Source organism: Tenrec ecaudatus, chromosome 1, assembly GCF_050624435.1.
Source record: "Tenrec ecaudatus isolate mTenEca1 chromosome 1, mTenEca1.hap1, whole genome shotgun sequence".
Taxonomy (NCBI): domain Eukaryota; kingdom Metazoa; phylum Chordata; class Mammalia; order Afrosoricida; family Tenrecidae; genus Tenrec; species Tenrec ecaudatus.
The window spans coordinates 93,725,720-93,746,476 of record NC_134530.1 but is presented as its reverse complement, the minus strand read 5'-3'; the positions used below and the strand labels follow the sequence as shown (position 1 = coordinate 93,746,476).

The following is a 20,757-nucleotide window of genomic DNA, read 5'->3' as shown; positions in this document are numbered from 1 at the left end:
AGGCTCTCTCTTACTTTGATAAACAGGGTGATTTTTTTCCTTCTTATTCCTTTCCAATAACAGAGGAGAGCCCAGTGGAATTTTCCAGGCTGGGGGCTTTAGGAAACTACTGATATTTTTATAACATATGATGTTCAAAACAATTGTATGTGCCCAGAAACCTTTTCAGGCATAAATTCCAACACCCAATTTTATTTGGCTTCAGAAATTTAATCAACATGCAACACCACCCAGCTGTTGTTCCTTAAATACAGATTAGAGATCTACAATTAAAAGCAGCAAAACAAAAACATCAACTGCATATACTGGAATGGTGGCTCAAGGAGGCCAGGACAACAGGCACGGAGTGGCAGGACAATGGCCCCAAGGAAAGGCTACGGAGAGGATTCAGGTCAACACCCATGAAGTCCCATCCTTAAGGTTCTCCTGCTCTATAAGCAATCAGTTGAGAAAGTGAGGTCTAATGCATAAGGACCATGTGCAGTGTAAACTGGACCCAGATGGGGACCTTGTGCCTGGAGAAGGTTAGTATTCTGGGAGAAATGACTAGAGGCCCCTGATGTCCCTACCAGGGTTGTCATCACAATCGCATGCTCTGCGACTGTGCATGCCCCCTCCCTTCCCCCTCCGATAGGAGAGCGTCTGTTTTGGCTGCTGCCGTGACAGGGTTAAAGATGAAGGATGTGTGAGACTCGGAGCCAGACGGGACTTGTACTCACTGTTCGCTTGGAAGGGAGGAGTTTCGTGACATCGCCTTTGGGGACAAGTCATAGTCGCTGTCGGATCTGTAGAGAAAGGACTCTCTGCGCTGGCTGTGGCCGGGAAAGGTGGCGTGAAGCACCAGCCCAGAAGATGAGCTTGCTTGGGGATCCAACGGGCTCCGACCTGGGGAAGGGCCATTTTCCACGTCAAAGCTTAAAGAGAAAGCAGAACACTGGTCACGTGAGAGCCACAGAGGCGCACAGTGGACAAACATTGAGCACCTAGCATGTGCCGGCACTGGGCGAAAAACCGGGACCTTTATGAGGCATGCCCATGGTTGCCACCATTCTGACTCCCAGGCTATAGATGAGGAAACGGAGCCCCATCAAAATCCAGTCACTTATCCAGAATGCCCTCACAGAAAGCCTGAACCAGGCTCTGAGCCCAGGAGCAGCGAGCCCAGGCTCTGACAGTGTGCAGTCAGAACAGGAGACAAGCAGACAATCACTGGGCTATGAAACACCTCTAGAAGGGGCATCAAACACAGCGCCGGGTGTCAGACACTGAAGTCTCACTTGAACCAGTCTTCCTGCCATAAATAAATAGCAGAGGCTCATGAAAGATACAGCGTGCATATTCCAAATGTTTCAGGAACAACGTGCTACCCTGAACACAGCCACCGGATGAGGAGATTTAATATTCATACGTGCTATTCGAATCAGGGGGGAGATGACGTCATTAATCTGTTCATGCCCAAGTCATCCCCGGGGGTGCCGAGCGGTGTCTCTGGAGGAAGACACCTGGGCTGAGTCTGCGAGAGGAAGCGTCTGGTGAGACTCTGTCCATCTGTCTCCAAGTCTGGGGCCGTTTGAAGAGCTCGGGGCAATGAGCACAGAGCCACGTCTCCCCTCTCTCATCCTCCTCTGGTGGCTCCGTGGGTTAAAGGGTAGAGTGCTAACCACTAAGTGGGGGTTCAAATCCACCAGCCACTCTGCGGGAGGAAGGTAAATCTGTCTGCTCCTGTAAAGATTTAATCTCCTGTCTCTTTGAGGAGTGGCTCTCGTCTGGCCTATAGGGCCACTAAGAATCAGAATTGACTCCATGCCCGTGGGGTCAGAGGGCAAAGAAGGCTCCCCTGGGATCTGATTTCTTGGGTGGTACAAACAGTGCACATGGTATGGTTGGAAGTTCAAGTCCACCCAGAGATGCCTTGGAAGGAAGAGCTGATGATCTGCTTGCCAAGTCACAGCCATGGAAAACAATGTGAAGCGGTGTTCTCAGGAACACACGGCTTCGCCCTGAGTCAGAATGGACTCAATGGCACCTGGAGTTGTGGTGCTATTAGCTTGGCCACTGTGCCTTCCACGAGCTCCTTCATCACCACAGGCACTTGTCCCTGCACCCAACAGCCCCCTGGCCCGCAGAAGAGCAGGGACCCTCATCTCTGGCTCTTCTCTGCTCCTAGGCCCCTCCAGCTAAGCTTTGCTGAAAGATATAAGAGGGAATCCTTTTTCCTAGTTCAATCTTGACAATGGGTTTCCATCATCTTATTCAGAGGCCGCAATTTATTTCTATGCTCTTGCCTCTTTTGTTTCAATAGTTCTTACAACTTACTCTCTTGGGTTTGATATTACTTATCTTTCTCCAGCTTCCAAAGGGCTGTCCAATGGAGCAATGGCTTCACTTACTTCTCATAAGAATCCTGTGAAATACACACTGTGATTTAACTCTATATTTTAGGCAGTGAAGGCTGACTTTTGTTGTTGTTGTTGAGTGCAATTGAGTCAATTCTAACTCATAGCCACCCTATAGGACAGAGTAGAACTGGGCTGTACGGTTTCCTAGGTTTTAATCTTTATGCGGCAGATCTGCATTTCTTTCTCTCAGGGAGCTTGTGGGTGGGTTTGGACCATCAGCACCTTGTTAGCAGCTGATTGCTTAAATCATTGCACTACCAGTGATCCTTCAAAACGAGGCTTCCAAAGGAAATAATAAACTCCCTGAAAGTGAGTCAATTCCAACAAAACCCACTGCCCCCACGTCAATTCCAACTCATGGCGTAAGAGTTAAATATCTTGCTCCAAACCACAGGCTAGGAACTTGGGGAAGGAGAATTGGAAGCCAAGTCATTTTGCTCCACTCTCAGACTGCCCTTGTCACAGAGATTCTGAATGGCCCACAGGATAACTGAGTGCAATTTCCCCTCAGCCTCTGGATTTAAACAGAAGTTGGGGTTGGTGTAGAGATAGCTAGCCAGGCTAGGAGCAACATTGCTTTATCTTGAACAGCGGCAGCAAGTTACCCTGAAGCTGTAAGGTTTCGCTGAAACAAGGCAAGAAGAAATGACAGAATTGAAGGTTATAACGCTTCCCCAGAGACCATTCTGAGAAGCTGTTTCAGCTAACCCACAAAACTCCAGGTGCCTGATAAGAAGCAGCAAGTAAGAATCTCTAGGTAAAAGGGCAAGAGCGAACCATAACAATCCAATATGGATTTGGGCTCGCAAGGCACTGCAGATGGATTTTCACAGCAGGCTAATGGCCTGCCTTTCAAAGGCTGCAGAAAGGCAGGCACGCAGGCCATCCCTCATAGATACCAGCCTATGTGGCAGCCTGCCTGGAGGTACAGCTATGTTGTAAGCCACATACACAGCAGTAAGTGAAGATATAATGCAAGTTGACTTGCAGACCTTGCGCGGGCGAGATCTGTACTGGCGATTGAACAAAACACAGAGCTCTTTTGTAGGTGAGGGCTCCGTTGTGCTGCCACTCAGACTTGTAGAACCAGTAGGTCCCAGAGCTGAGTTTGAACTCTTCTTAAGGACAAAGAGGGCAGAATCTTACAAAGTGAAGGCGGGGCTACACAATGCTTGAGGTTGTGGGCACAAGGTTTGGAAGTTCACGTGTATTCGTGTTGTTCTCCTAGTCTGTGTCCCTATGGCCTTTATGGTTATTAAAATATTAGAAACGTTTTTAAGAGTTGACACAGTGCTCCTGGGTCTCCTGTACTTTAGTAACTCAGGGAGTGGGGGTGGGGGGCGGGTGTCTTTAGCTCCAGTACGCCAGGCTTTGGTTGGTGTGACCCTTCAGTTGGTCAGTGCCCAAGCAGTCCAGACATTAAATATTATGAATATCACCATTGTGTGTAACTGTGCAAAAAGCTTAGAAGAGGTGCCAAGTGGATATGTCTACCCAGCGCTCAGAACATTTTTTCCCATTGAGGGTTTCCACCGATGCTCCCTCTGGCCCTTTCCTTGCTAGAGGCATTCCTAGTGGGCAGACGATAAGTCAGCAGGCATTACTGCTGAGGTGGGTGCCACAAGGCACTTCTGTCCCTCAGATTAGCATCTAACGACAATCTTGCCAGGTAAGCTGGACTAGACCCAGCCCCCCAAATGCTCTCTGCTGTTCCCCTGGGTTTGATCTACTTCTTTGTCACTCGGTTGAAATTCATAGGAAAGTTTGCTGGAATTCAGCTGAAGCTAGAGACGAATTCCTAGGGCAAAGACAGCGTCTTAGTGAGACAAATGGGCTTTCATATTCCCCGGGGCACTGTATCAAAGCAACCAACACAGATGTACAACTTAGGAGCAGACATGAATCACAAACCAGACATCAGCCCCAGTCACAGCAAAATTAGTGGGCAGACATTACAATAAGTCCCACAGATCCAAGGCGGGAGGAGGGCTCTGGGCAAAGGGAAGGCTGAGGACAGATTTGACCAGCCACACAAATGCACCTCACAGGCTGAAACGCAGCTATGAAGACAGCTGATCCAAAATATCAGAAAGACATGCACACATAAGGCCATGATTTATGGAAGATAACTTTGGCCTCTGCCTAAATCAGGACATATGTTTTTAAACTTTAGGTTGTTTGACACACACATATACACATGTGTACTAGAAGTGTGCAATATATAACATAATACATAGATGATATGGCAATAAGTCAAATCACTCTAATCTGTAATACTATTATTTAAAGTTTGGTATTTTCCTGTTCTCTCTCTCTCTCTCTCTCTCTCTCTCTCTCTATATATATATATATATATATATATATATATATATATATATATATATATATATATATATATATATATATCCCCTGAAGAGTTGGACCTTATTATTTTTCACAGGGATTTTTGCCCTAGAATTTTCAGTTTTTAGAATTTTCAGTTTCTAAATTCTAGAATTCTTTCTAGAATTTTCAGTTTCTAGAATTATCTGTGCCATGGGCTACATAACAGTTCATCTAGGAACCATCCCACCATGTTCTTAAGGGTTTTCCTGATCACTCTTCGTCAGATTCTGATTCTAAATGATGTGGATTTCTTTATGTTGGCATTGGTGTCACTCGCCGATGAGTTGATGAGTCACTCACAAGTTTTATAAAGCATGGCTGTAGCATGCCTGCCTTGAGAGGCTGTCCATATCCAGCCCACGAACCAACTAGCACGTAGGACCAGGAGACCTCACAGCTGTCTCTCAGATCTCCAGAGCACATAGCCCCCTGACCCACAGTTCTGCTTCTCCCTTTCATGCTGATTTCCCCATCTGAAGCAACCGCCTGTCATCATTCTGCTACGTTACACCTTTCGTTCTTAGCAACTAAAGCCCATCATTTCAAGGATGGCAGCACTCCATATGGTAAGAAGCAGCAGAAGTGGGGCTCCCTGTAACTGGCCTGCCCTTCACCCCAGCAACCACCTCAGGTCTTCTCCTGCAGGAGGTTTTCACTGCGTCTCTGCTCCCCGAGATTCCATGACCACTGCACCTTTTCCCAGCACGTACATATTTGTACATAACTCTGTTTATTTGGCTATTCCCCCCACTCATCCATCAGCTATGCCAAGAATACCTCAAACAGCAACAGGGTCACCCATGTTGAATATATTTCAGCCAAGCTTCCAGACAAAGGATAGACGGTGGAGCAGGAATAGGCTGTTCACACGTGAGGGAGTAGCTACCCAAACCCACTTGGTAGTTGTCAGATAGATAAAAATAGTGCCGGAAGATGAGCCCCACAGGTTGGGAGGCACTCACAACGTGCTGGGAAAAGCTGCCTCCTCAAGGTCAATGAACTAAAGCTTTCTGGACCTTCATTCGATGATGGGGCATGACTAAAAAATGATACAGACTACTGCAGACATCCATTAAGAAATGGAACATGGACTGTATCTATAGAGTGTGATGCCTAGAATGCTAAAGCAAATAGGACAACTGGAAGGCTTCGAGTGAAATGAAACTCATAAACACTGATGTCTTAGGCACTAATGAGCTGAAATAGGTCATTTTTAATCAGACAATCATATGATTTACTATGCCAGGAATGGAAAACTCAAGAGGAACAGCATTTTATTGTCAGAAAGAACATTTCAAGATATATCTTGAAGTATGAGATACAGTCAAATAATATGGCCCTGCTGGCCTTTCCTAAGGAGCCCCACAATTGTGCCTATGGTTTGTGAGTTCCAGGAGGTCGCTGGAAGCTGTGTGCTGGACTGAAATAGCTGGTGTCAGAATAGGCAAAGGTGAATGGAGGTTGGAAGCACATCTAACCTCTGTCTGCTCTTGGCAACAGGCCAGAGGAAGTCAGATACGTACACGCCTCCTTGCCATTTTTCTCGAAGTCCAATACTGTATGTGGTAAGATAATATCTATGAGCATACAAGGAAATCCAGCTAATAGAACTATGATTCAGATTTACACACTAGTTAGTAGTGAAGAAGTGGAACAATTTTAGCCATTTCTTCTGTCTGAAACTGATCAATCAGTATTCACTGATAATTACTGGTGATTGGAATGCAACATTGGAAACACCGAGGAAGGACCAGTAATCAGAAAATATGTCTTCAGTGTGAAATGAAGCTGGAAATGGAATGATGAAATTTTGCAAGACCAATGACTTCTTCATTCCAAATGCCTTTTTTCTACAACATAAACAGTGACTCCCACGTGAACCTCTTCTGATGGAATACACAGGAATGCCATTGACTACATCTATGAGTGATAGCATCTGCCCAAACAAGGCTGGGAAAGACTTCAGAAGAGGCCATCAATTAATTGGTCAAATGTAAGTTTAGGTTGAAGTTGAAGAAAATGGAAACAAGTCTACAAGAGCCAACGTACAACATTGAGCATCTCCCACTTGAAACAGGAGAACGTCTCAGAACAAATTTGATGCTTAGAATACTAATGGCCAAAGGCCTGACAAGCTGTGAGGTGACGTGAAGAACCTCACACATGAAGAAAGCAAAAAATCCTTAACCAAATGAGATAAAAAGAAGAGAGCAAAGTGGATGTCGGACGGGAACCTGAAACTTGCACTTGAACGTAGAGTAGCTAAAGCAAATGGAAGAAACTCTGAGGTAAAATAGTTGAATCGAAATTCCCAAAGGCCAGCCTGAGGGGACAAGATCGAATGCAATAATGCAGTGTGCAAAGACCTGGAGTTAAACAGCTGAACAGGAAGAACATGCTCAGAATCTCATGCTGAAAGAACATTAAAAAAAAAATAAAATCCTGAGTTGCAATATTGAAAGGGTCTATGGGCAAAATAAGGTCCCTCTGTGATGTGATGAGCTATAACCACGAAGTCAGCAGTTCAAACCCACCAGATGCTCCATGGGAGAAAGATGAGGTTTGCTCCCATAAACATTCAGAATCTCTGAAACTGAAAGGGCAGTCCTACTTTGCCTTATAAGGTTGTTAGGAGTCAGAATAGACTCTATGACAGGGAGGGTTTTTTGGTTTAGTGGACAGAAGATAGAAAGGTGTAGGAAGCACCACAAGACGATGGGAGTTACACATAATCAAAAGGAATTGGTCTAGGTTCAACTACTTCAAAAGGAACTTGATCGAGAACCACTGACCTTGAAGGAAGAAGTCCAAGCTGCACAGAGGCAGTGGTGAAAGTCAAGGCTGCAGACATTGATGAAAGACCAATCCAAATGTTTCAACAAATGGATGAAGCACTGGGAGCACTCACTTTTCTCTGCCAGCAAGTTTGGAAGACAGCTACATGGCCAACCAACTGCAAAAGAGTCCTATATCTTCCCATTTCCATAAAGGTGAATGCTGGCATTATAAAACATATCATTAATAGCACATTTGAATAAAATTTGGCTGAAGATAATTAAAGGCAGTCGCAGAAGCACATTAATGAGGAGTTGCCAGAAATTGGAATTGGATTCTTGGATGTAGCACACGCAGAATGTTCCTGGGAAATGAGGACAGTGAAAGTTCACCCCACAATTTTCTTCCAGTCCCGGGAAAAGGATATTGTACTTGGTAAAGTAGCTGGCCAGCAAAAGAGATCCTCAAAGGGATGGGTGGACACACTGTCTGCAGTTATAGACTCAAATACAATGCAATTGTGTCCTTTTGCATTGTTATATTATTAAAACTATAACAGCTAACAAAATGAAAATACAGGTATGTAAGAAGTAAAAAAAAAAAACTGGCAGTTTTGAGGATGAAACTGGACTGGGCATGCGTCATTCTGTGAGCACCGGAAGGCTATGAGTTGGGACCAAGTAGCAGGCAGCTAGCAGCAAGGACATTATTCCACAATGGATCATTATTTATTAGAAGAAAAGACAAAGAGTGCAAACTCACTGCCATGGAGTCAATGCCGACTCAATGTGACCCCTTGTGGGTGTTTGAGAATGCAACTGTTTATGGGAGTCGAAAGCCCAGTCGGTTCCCCAGGGAGCTGCTGGTGGTTTCAAACTGTGGACCATGTGTTCCAAGCCCAATGTGCAACCACTACAGAAAGAGAACCAAGATTATTTCTTAGCACCTGAACCCCCATCTACTGTATAGTAAATCTTCAAAAATGGATTTCTCGAACCAATTTAAACATATCACCATTCTGGTGAAATGTATCCCCTTCCTGTCTCTTGCCCTGACCTCCAGCCCCGCCAGTGTGGGTCCTTGGTGTCATTCACATGAAGCATTAGAGATAAAGCCTCACCTTAGTGCGTCAGCCTGTGAGGAATGACCCTAAAGAAAAGGGAGAACATAAAAGAACCCCCATGTGTCCTCCCTGAGAAAAGCAAACCTGCATCGACAAAACAAGGCTTAGCTGTTTGAGAGGGTGACCTCTGTGCCCAGGAAGCCAAGAAGGAAAAAGCACAACTAAAACCTCTGTGCCAGTATCGGGGAAGGTTGGTTTAAACCCACCAACAGTTGCTCAGGGGGAAAAAAAGACTTACTATCTGCTCCTGTAAAGATCACAGCCCAGGAACTCCAATGCAGCAGTTCTATGGTGTCATATCAGGTTGCTGTGCGTCGGGCTAGAGCCAACGGCCAACACCACCAACATCACGCCAGCGTTTAGTTTCCATCTTCTTTTCTATTTTGTTTTCAATAGAAGCAGAAACATTTTCTGTCTCATGCGCTCTCTCCTGGGGAATCTAGGCCTCGCCAGTGCTGAGCTGGTGCGGAGAGGGAGCCAGCAGATGGCAGGAGACAGCTACGTCTTCCTCAGGCTGCAGGGCTCCCGCCTCCCATCAGAGCCTGTGGGGCGACTTGGCAGTCTGGGAGGTAGAAGTAGAACTAGAGCCTGATTCATAAGCCTGGGAGGAAAAACCAGGGCTCGGGGACAGAACCACAAGGTGTACATGAAACCTTGTATTAGTCTGAGAGAAGTTCTTTTCTCAGAAGCCAAGCCAAGCCAGGTGGTCACAGAATGGCCTGCAATGGTCCCCAGGGGGTTCTTCCTATTCCCCAATTATCTGCACAAACCCAATTTCTGTAAGCGAGACTCATGAAACAACCTCCTGGGATTCATTTATTTCTGAACTAGAGAAGACTTCTTTTTCAGCCCAGGAATGCTCTAGGCCAGTGTCTGGTTTATTCTGACCCCAAAGAGGGGGGAAAGGCTGTTGAGTTGGCACCAACTCACAATGACCCATGGCAGAGGAGAGCTCTGCTCTGTACTGTGTTCAGTGGCTGGGATTTCAAAACCCATTAGCCAGGCCTTTCTTCTGAGTGGCCTCTGTGTGGGCTCAAACAGCCAAGCATTGGCCTTCAGGTGGATGTGCTAACGTTTGGCTCTTCCATGGATCTCTTTAAACAAATCGCCCCCCTGTAGACAGCAAGTGCTCAGTCGGGTTTAGGCTCAATGGTCAGGAGTGTGGCATCCTGTCTGTGGGGAGAGAATGTGACTGCCTTGGCTTGGCTTGGCTTTCTTAACACACTGGGCCTGCAGTGTCTTCTCTCACTGCCATTCTGGCAGGTGAATTCTCATAGCCTTATTTCAAAGAAGAAGAGATGGAGGCATCAAAATGGGACACATTCTAAAGTGGGACCTCATTACAAGACACTCTGCAGTCTGTGTCCAGCCATCTCTCCTCTCAGTCCCTTCTATGTCCTTGGTTCTAGAACCTTCCACATGGTACTGTGTTCTGTCCTTTATGTTGCTGTTTCACTTCACAGGGCTCAGAACTCCTTGGACCTGAAACGAAGCCTTCCTTAACTTTGCAGTCCCTGGGCGTAGAACTGAACTCTCACCAGCAGGTGTTCAACAGATATTTGTGCTATGAATTCAAGCATCTCATAATAGATCTCTCTCTCATCTGTCGAAAAGTCCGTTAGAGTCTATCTAACCTTGGGCGAGGGAAGACCTAAGTGTCACTGTTAGTTGTCATAGAGATGGCTCTGACTTATGTTGACTTCATGCATGACAGACAAATCTCTGCCTCCTCCTGCATCTTCACGACAGCTGGCATGTTTGAGTCTGTTGCAGCCACTGAGTGGGTGCCATCCCACCTCAGAGGCTTACCTTCCAGCACCGGAGCAAACAACATTCTGTTATGAGTCAGGGTTTGCATTAGCTAATTTTTGGAAGTAGATTGCCAGGTCTTTTTTCCTAGCCTTAGTCCAGAAGGAAGCTCCTCTGAAACCAGTTGGATGCCGCTCTCAGTACCATAAGCACCCATAAAAAAACACAGTGCCACAAGATAACAGCCAGACATGATGGGGACCGCAGTAGAGACTCTGAAAGGTATGGATATTGTTGTTGTTGTGTTATTGATTCATACCAACCCTATAGAACATAGTAGAACTTCCCCATAGGATTTCCCAGGCTGCTGTTTCTATAGGTGCTGACAAGCAGCTCTTTCCCTCCCGTGGAATAGCTGGGGAGTTGTTCCTGTGACTTTTTGACTCGCGGTTGAGTGTTTTAGCCAGTGCGCTGCCAGAGATCCTCAAAGACTTGAACACGTTCCTCTTTCCCCAATCTTTCACTCATTTCCTCTGCAGCACCCTGAGAACCCAACCCTAAAAGCTCACCAAAAGCATCTGTGTCTCTAACAAGGTATACGCTCATGGATGGAATGCATGTGTGAGTCTGTAGTGGGGGGTGGGTTGTATTCCCCAAAGTGCTATGATTCTTTAGCTCTCTGCTAGGGAAAAAAAACACTTCAGTCAAGCCAAATGTGTGTGCTTGACATGTAGTTAAAAATAATAACCATCTTGTTGTGGATGTATATTGGTCATCACCCCAATGTACTATCTGGTCCCTGTCAAGTAGGAAAGCAGGCATGCATTGGAAGCCACAGCGAATGCATGACAGCTGCAATCAGCTCTACTTTCTCACGAAGACCTCAGCTGGGCAAAACCAAGGTCGGCACAACACAGAGCCTATAGAACAGCCGAAGGCAGGCGGCGCACCTCCGCCCGTAGCTGCCCGCGGCAAAACCAAAGATGGCGCTTCTGCGGGCAAAGCCCAGCGCTAAGGCTAGTGCCGACTTCTCTCATAGTGCTGACAACTCTGATTTCTGCTCATCTGAATTCTAGAAGCAGATTTCACGGCTCACCCCCCCCCCCCCCCACACACACACACACACCACCACCACCTCGGCGCAGAGGCTTTGAAAATTACATCACGGAAATAATCCAAAACTGCTTTCCTCCCAGAGAAGCGGAACTCGAGGCAGCATAGGAGCGCTGAAGAGCTGAGATTCTGGATATTCGGCTTCCCGGTCCTGCTCCGTGCAGAACGAGCTGAAATGAAACAGACCCATGCACCCTGCTGCCCCCCATTTCAGTCCCATCTCCGTCAAATTGAAGCTAGGCGTAGACCATTTCTGAGGTACCTATGGGATTAGACATCTTTCAGAGACTTGGGGCCTGGAAGAAAGGTTGGTTCTCAAGTGTGGTCTAGGCTGTTCATGTTGTTGATCATTCATTCAATAAATATTTATTGAACACCCACTAGAAGTCAGGACGGCGATACCTTGGCTGGTTTCCTTTGGACATGTCATCAGGAAAGACCACTTACTACGAAGGGATGTTACATGTGGTCTAGTGGAAACAATAAACCAGCAAGCACTCACTTCCACTGAGTTCATTCTGACTCACAGCACCCCTATGGGGCCAAGTAGCACTAACTACCCCTTTCGGGTCACAAGACTAAATCTTTGAGAGGGGGGATCGACTACTGGGCTCAAACTGCTGAACTTTGGGTAGCAGTCTTACGTGGAACCAGGCTCTTTTGTAATTCATAAGACCACCCAAAATAATTTGACATGAGGCACTGTGTTTGCTTTGGAATACAGCAATGTCGAAGACAGACACAGTTCCTGATGGGGGGTGGTATCAGCAATGAAACCAACACCAAACTCACTGCCATTGAATCAATGATAACTCACTGTGACTCAACAGGACAGGGAGGCTGCCACACGAGCTTCTGAGACGGAAACTGTTTACAGGAGTAGAAAGCCCCATTCTTCTCTCTCAGAGCTGCAGCTGGTTCCAAACTGCCGACCTTGTGGATCTTAGCCCAACACGTAACTGCTGCACCACCAGGGATTCTTCATAGTCAATACACAGCCAATGAATAAGGTCCTTTCAGGTGGTGAGAGAAGCTATAAGGACAGTAAAACATGGTGGTGTGACAGGTAGGGAGAAGGGCGCTTCTTTCTTCGGGTGGTAAACGCCCACTCTGTATTGCCATGTAGATGATCTAAGCTTACGAAGGAGCCCCAGCGGTTTAGTGGTTATGCATTGGGCTGCCACCTGAAAGATCAGCAGTTTGAAACCACCAGTTGCTCTGCGGGAGACAGACCAGGCTTTCTGCTCCAGTAAGTAGTTACTCACACAGGCATTTCTACCCTGTCCTCTCGCTGTGAGACACCCTCGACTCAATGACAGTGAGCTTGTAAAATGTGTTCCATCAGCAGACATCGTACCTTTTTCTCAGAAGGTGTCATTCAAGTTGAGATCTGACTGGAAGTAGTAGTAAACTTGTACTTGGGTTCTTTTTAATACCCACTTCTATGTCCCTTTCAGCTAATACTTGGGCTTGAGTTTACTGAGCTAATGATCTAAGTTTCCTCTTCCTCCTGCCTTTCATCTGCTGTTTGTTGTTCTATTGTCATATTATTATATGTTAATGGACATCTATTTATATATCTGTGCATATGCACAGCACAAGTGTTAACTGTTCCTCAAGAACATAGAATATCTTCTTCATGTGTCTTTATGTGCCATGACTGTCAGAGAGCCCGCAGTCAATACATATCTGGTGATTTAGAAAATTAGAGCAGGCATGGTTTGGAACCAAGGAACTTCCACGAGTTCTTTTGAGCACCTACAACAGACAACACAGGTGTACTTCTTCAAGAGTTGTCATGATGAGTGGTGGACGCACACTAAATCACTTCCTGCCCTCCTCTCTAACGGCCCCTAAAACAAGAAGAACCGGGACCTTGCCATTGAAAACCATCCACACAGAGATTTGGAGACCATCATAGAGCATCAAACCCAACTCAAACTAAAACAAAGACTCACTGTCCTTGAGTCCATTAGGACTCAGAGCGACCCTATGGGACAGGATAGAAGTGCCCTGTGAGTTTCTGAGACTGCAACTCTTTACAGCAGTAGAAAGCCCCATCTTTCTCCTGAGTTGCTGCTGGTGGTTTCGAACTGTTGACCTTGAGGCTAGCAGCCTGATGTACAACCATGAAACCACTCAAAGGAGAAGGCAAGTAATCTGATTTGAATGCTCTCATGCTCATCATTTAGAGCTGATGGTGACAGAAAGGCCACACGTGTTCCTCTGGAGGCTCTACGGATCTGCTCGATGGATTTTCTGTGTCTGAAAGCTTTTATTTTGGTGAGGAAGTTACCTTGTAAATTCTTTCCTTTACTGGGGAAGGCTTTTCTCAACCTTTGCCAAAGAAATGGGTGAATAATACCACCAGAAACAATCCCAACACCAATTGTTTCGAATGAGATTGTAAGATGACGGACAATATATTTTAAAACTGAGCCAAATGTTTAGGAGGACATTTATAAGCAAGTGCTGTTCATCTTCTATCTAAACTGTATCAGAACACTAGAGAGTGTTCCGCTGCCAGCACTCTGTTTCCCGGTATGAGAAACTCACCTGAACTAGAGTAGCCTCCCTCTGAGTCCCCTTCCTTCCTTTCGCCACCCTCCTCTACAGCCTCCACACTCCTTTCTACTAAACTGCAAGGGTACTCTCTTAGCACAAAAATAAAACCACGTTCTGGTACTTAGAATAAAATCCAATTCCTTATGGTGGACTATAAATTCCTATATCTTCTGGCCCCTGCTCCCTCTCCAACCTCATTTTCCTGTGCTCCCCTCTGCTCAGTAGGTTTCCGCCTCAGGGGCTTTCTTGCTGTTCCAGAAACATGTCCACTCTACCCTACTTCAGCAATTTTGCGTGTGTATTGTGCTCACTGGGGTATCTTTGCTTACTTTTAGCGGAGCCTAGCTCATAGAAACAGAAATAAATATTTGCTGAATAAATGAATAAAGTCTGCTTGCTCACTTCTCCACTTTCTGTATGACTGCTTCTTCCCCTCCATTCTTAAATCACTGGCTTAAGTCACCTACTAAAAAATTCCTTCCCAACCAGTTATCTAAGTAGGCCTCCCTTTCCTGTATAGTTCCCACTACAGGTGTTTGATATATTCATCTGTATTTTCATCTTGCTATTGTTTTTCTGTCTCTTAAGACTCCAACCCCCATGAGGGCCAGGTATTAGCTAGTGCCAGACACATACTGCTAGTTCCTATGAATTAAGGTCTGCTCTGCGGATTAATGAATGAAAGAGTGTGTGAGGCTCATACATTGCAACAACACCTTAGCAAAGGATTGCAGGCCTAGCTTGTTAGGATTAAAAAATAGATTACTCCCACCTCAGAAGACTTAAGTAGTTACTGGACCAGCTGCCACATCAAACCTAAGGAAACGGAAACTTGTAATAACCCTTGATGTGGAAACATGTCACAGCTTTGAAGCCATTTCCGTGATTACTACCCCGGGCCTATGGGGGTAAGTCAAACTGTACTGCTATAAAATCATAGAAACCTTCATTGAACAAAAAAATTAATCATGTGAAACTACTGCTTCCCGACGGAGCCTCCATGTAGGGCTGAGCACCACGGAGGGTGATGTTTCCAGCCTCTAACATCGTCTCTGAAGATCTCTGTGCTCTTTGACTTACATCAAGTCAAAGGCACGGTGGTCGCTGGTTCATCCTGGAAGGACTAGCATTGCGTTGCTGTACAGTGCTCTTTGACCATGACGAACAAAAGGGCAGGATCGGCATGAGCCGTGGTCTCCCGACAGCATGCTAGCTGGAGGGCCTAGCGCCCCTCACAGACTGCGCGAGTGCACTGTCACCGCGGGAAAGGATGGTTCAGCATCCCATTCCTGGCCCTTTTCTCAAGAAAGCAGCTTTCAGTTCTCTTTAAATGTTCTCATAACAAGCCTCTGTGCGGATCTTGTATCTTTTAAGAATCTATCAAGATTATCCCTTGTTGGTGTCAGTTGCCATCTAGTTGGTCTCCGTAACCTTATAACCTTCAGAGCTAAATTCTGTTTCGAATTAGTCTTTGAGGTCTTTCTGACCTTCCTTAAAAATGTTAGCTCCGTCAAAAACTGTTGTTTTACGTGGCGGCAACATTCCCATACACTTGTTACAAAACTTCAATCATTTGGGAAGATGGCCACTTGAGTTTTTTCAAAAATTTGACATTAGCCCTGACCACAAAATCATTCTTTCCACGGCGCATGCACCAAAAGTATTCCTGTTTTTCAAAGGCTCCCGGATGAGAGGAAGACAGGGTATGACTGAGAGAATGTGTCTGTCTGCGCCACCCTCTGATGACAGAGGCACATGGAAGCAGAGTGTGTTGGGAATGAATGCGGGCGTGGAGTGACTGACCCCTAGTCACAAGATGTTTTTACTCACTGGCATATTTCAGAAAATTAGACTAATTTCCGACCAAATTTCATAAGTCAGTAGTCATTTGGAGTGCTTCAAGTAGATGCTGAGGTTCACAGACAGCAGGCACTCTCAGTATAGAGTCAGTGAGATGCCATATTTCATGAAATTTCTCTTTTAAAATATAGGTAATGTGTCCCCTTTCTGGTGGAGGAAGATTATAAAAGGAGTAGCAGTATAGTTTTCTATAAATTCAAATTATTTAGAAATTTGGAAATCAAGGCCCCAGTCTTCAGTCTATATAGCATTGACAAGCCCAGTTAACATCTGGACTCCAAATGTGACCAGCATTGAATATTGAGCCTGCCTCCAGTCTGGCAATTGAATTTAAATAGAGCCTTTTAGGAATGAAGGGAGAATGAGAGCAATAGGGGGGGGGGGGAGAAAGATGAGACTCCAGAGTCTTCTCTGCTGTGCACTGGTAGTAATATTAAACACACATTTCTTTCTCAGAGCCAGTCAGCTCTTACCAGGCGGCGGGCAGCATGCTAAGCATTTAGTGTGCATGACCTCATTCAATTGCAAGAGTCACCCTGTGAGGAAGCTATTAACTTGATTCTATACATGTGAAAACTGAGATTCAAAGTGTTTCAACAACTTGCTGAAGTTGGTGGATCCTGGATTTAACTCAATTCGGTCTGATTCATTAACGAATCAACCAACTCACTGGCACTCATCAACGTATGCTCTGGCTTCTCGTTGGTTACTAGGGCTCAACCACAGTGATCTCATCTGTAGCCAATCCCTGCTCGGTGCACCCTGTCCTCTCCTGTCTGCTCAGAAACAACGCTACAAAAGAAATGTGATTCTCGCCTGCATCATCATTTTCCACTTTTCACATCAGCAAACAATCAAGCGGCACAGACCTTTATCGAAAACAAACCAACCCACAAACAGAAAATAACAACTGCAAAGACTTCCATCAGACATACATGTGAAGGTTGAAAGGAATTTTCTTTTTTCTTTTTTTTGCCAGCAGACCGGCACAAAGAAATGTTAAGGGAAATCCTTCAGGCAGAAGGAAAATGATACTGGACAGACATCTGGATCTATACAAAGGCCTGAAGATTATGTTTCATACTATTACAATCCATTTGAAAGCTAATTGAATATAAAGCAAAATAATAGCAATATTTCAGCATATGAAGAGAAAACCGTATGACAACAAGAAGACCAAGGAGAGAGGGGAAAGAAAAACATAGAGAAAACCCGAAACTACCCATAAAGTAATCTTACTTGAAGCTAAACTGCAATAAACTAAAGATTTATATGATAAATCTTAATGTAATCATTAAGACAACTTATAGCTGATATATCAAGAGTAGTAAAGCAGAAGCATGAAATACTTAATTATTTAAAATGAAGCAAAAAAGAGGTAAAAACAGATGAGTAGATAGATCACAAAAAATAGATTTAAGCATGAACATGTCAACAGTCTCTTTAAACTGTAAATGGTTTAAACATGATTAAAGGCAAGTGTTTCAGAATAGAGAAAGTAACAAGATCCAGTTATATGATGCCTACTAGTGTATATCCTAAGTATAAAACCCAAGTAGTGTTAAGACATAGACTGGTTCAAAAATTTTAAATGAAAAATATATAATATGATAAAACTAATATCAACAACCCTATAGTGGCTACATTAATATAAATAAAATTAAAATTCAGCACTCAAAATATTGCAAGGAATAAAGAGGGCTGCTTCAGAATGACAATAGAATTAAGTTATAAAGAGAACATTATAATTATGCTGATTATATATGCACCTGAGTTTCAAAATATAGCAGGCAATTTTTTCAGACTAAAAGGACAAATAGAACAGTCCACAGTATTAGTCTCAATAACCAACAAAACAAATCACAATCAGTAAGAATATAGAAGAATTGAAGAAGATTATCAAATAATTTAATATCCCTGATTTGTATAGACCACTCCCCTAACAACAGCTGAATACACATTCTTTTCAAACAAAGAGAACAGTTGCCGAGGTAGGTAATATTCTGGCTCATAAAGAAAGTCTCAATAAATTTTCTAAAGTCCAATTCATAGAGAGTATATTTTCTGATAAGAGTAGAATAATTTTAGATCAATGACAAAAATATCTCTGGGAAAAAAACCAAATATTTGGACCCTAAACACATTCTAAGTACCTTATGAGTCAACTATGAAATGAAAAGAGAAATGTAAGAGAATTTGTAATTGAATGGAAATAGTATCAAACTTCATGGGATATAAAGCATTATAGATGCAATTGTATCTATCACACTAAATGCCTACATTAAAAAGTCTTAAATAAATAATCTATCTCTCCCTAAATTAATTAGATAAACAAGGTTAAATCCAAATGGAGAAAGGTAAAAGGTGAAAACAAATGAGAGAATGGAAATAGAGTATTGTAAAATCAGTGAGATCCAACACAGGTTCTTTGAGATATTGATCATTTTGATAATCCTCTATCAGGAATAAAGGGAAAATAAACAAGTACAGTAACCAATTTCAGGATTAAAAGAGGTGAAGTCTATGGTTTTTACAAATGATATTAAGGAATTATCATCAACAACTCCTGGCCAATCAATTAGACAATTTAGATGACATATATAAATTCCTTGAAAGACACAAACTACCAAACTTCATACAAAAGGAAGATTAATATGATTAGGCCTACATCTATTACAGAAACCTTTCCTGTGAAGCAAACTGCATGTCCTGATGGCTTCACTGGTGAATTTTGCCAAGTCTAAAGGAGAAATTATTGTAATTATGCACCCTTTTAAAAATTGTAGAAAGTAGTTCCCAACTCGTTATAGCACATAAGCACTTCTTTCTGTTTCTCTGATACTAAAATCAGGCAGACAATCCAAGAGAAGAGAACTATAGATAATGTTTCTCATGAACACACAAATATTCTTGAAACTACACCAGTGGAATTCAATGATGCATAGATGGACAATGTATTTTTTATTGAATAGGTTTTTCCAAGGAATGAAAAGTATTTATAATAGGAAAATGTTAATACAAGCAACTCACTGTATTAATAAATGGAAAAGGAAAGACCAGGCTATCATCTCAAAAAGGTTTTGGCAAAGCGCAACATCCATTTCTAATGAAAACTTCCAGCAAATTTCCAGAAGGGAACTTGTCAACTAGGTAAAGGAGATCAATGGGAATCTTACCACTAAGAACACGAGGTGTGACTGGGCTCGGCAGCAAGATAAGAACGTTGTTAGCTCCCTCACTGACCCACGGGCCTATGGGTGACAGCACTGGAGACTCAGTGTTGGGATTGGCCCACCACACAGAGACAAAAAACCAAGAGCGTGCAGCAGAGCAATGCCCAGGTGTTAGGGGTGGGGTGGAGCAGAGCAAAGAGCTCCCAAGGGAGTGCAAAGCATAGACTTTGGGGCCAGAGCGTGGCACCCCATCGGACTCAACTGGAGGACATGCCAAGAGGTCCAAAATCAGACATTGATCTAGTTACAGGTTTTTCTTTTTTTATTATCATTTTTTAAATTAATTTATTATTTTCTTGGTCATTGGTTTTCTTTGTTGTTGTCATTGTTGTGTTCTCTTTTGTCACTTTGTCTTCTATACCTTGTTTTTTGGGTGCATATTATTATCTCTGCAGATCTATCTAGATAAATAGACTGGATGAACAGTGGGGGGGGGGAGAAAATGTTTGAACCAATGGTTCCAGGGGGACATGGGAGAAGGGGAGGTGAGGAAAGGGAGATGGTGTTGACCAACCCAGGGACGAGGGAGCAACAAGTGATCCAAACTTAGTGGCAAGGAGGTTGTGTGAGTCCTGGTAGGGATTCAGCAAGGACAATGTAACCAAGAAAAATTACTGAAACCCAAATGAAGGCTGAGCATGATAGTGGGACAAGAGGAAAATAAAAGGAAATAGAGGAAAGACCTAGCTGACAAAGGGTATTTATAGAGGTCTAAATACAGGCATGTACATATGTAAATATATTTATATAGGGTGGTGAGGAAATAGATCTACGTGCATATATTTATAGGTTTAGGACTAAGGCAGCAGATGGACATTGGACCTCCACTCAAGTACTTACTCAATGCAAGAACACTTTGTTCTATTAAATTGGCATTCCATGATGCACACCTTCCTGACACAATCACTGAAGACAAATGTGTGCATAAGCGAAGATGGTGAAGAAAGTTCATGGTGCCTGGCTATCAAAAGATATGGCATCTGGGGTCTTAAAGACTTGAAGATAAGCAAGTGGCCATCTAGCTCAGAAGCAGCAAAGCCCACATGAAAGAAGCACACCAGCATGTGTGACCACGAGGTGTTGAAGGGATCAGGTATCAGACCTCAAAGAACAAAAAAAATCATATCATTGTAAATGAGAGGGAGTGTAGAGTGGAGACCCAAAGCTAATTTGTAGGCAACTGGCTATCCTCTTACAGAAGGGTATCAGGGAGGAGATGAACCAGTCAGGGTGCAGGGTAACAACGATGAAACATACAACTTTCCTCTAGTTCTTAAATGCTTCCTTCCCCCACTATCATGATCCTAATTCTACCTTACAAATCTGGCTAGACCAGAGGATGTACACTGATACAGATAGGAACTGGAAACACAGGCAATCCAGGGCAGATGATCCCTTCAGGACCAGTGCTGAGAGTGGCGATACTGGGAGGGCAGAGGGAAGGTGGGGTAGAAAGGGGGAACTGATTACAAGGATCTACATATAACCTCCTCCCTGGGGAATAGACAACAAAAAAGTGGGTGAAGGGAGATGTCATACAGTGTAAGATATGACA

The 20,757-nt window shown here is 44.0% G+C and overlaps 1 protein-coding gene across 2 annotated transcripts in view; it reads right to left on the bottom strand.

Annotated features, from left to right (window-relative positions):
- PDE4B (phosphodiesterase 4B) overlaps nt 1–20,757 on the bottom strand; it is a 549,688-nt gene that overhangs the window by 174,554 nt on the left and 354,377 nt on the right. For both annotated transcript variants that reach the window (XM_075557209.1, XM_075557214.1), the window contains one exon: nt 720–914. In XM_075557209.1, coding sequence (XP_075413324.1) covers nt 720–914 — 195 coding nt within the window. The remainder of the gene's footprint in view (nt 1–719; nt 915–20,757) is intronic.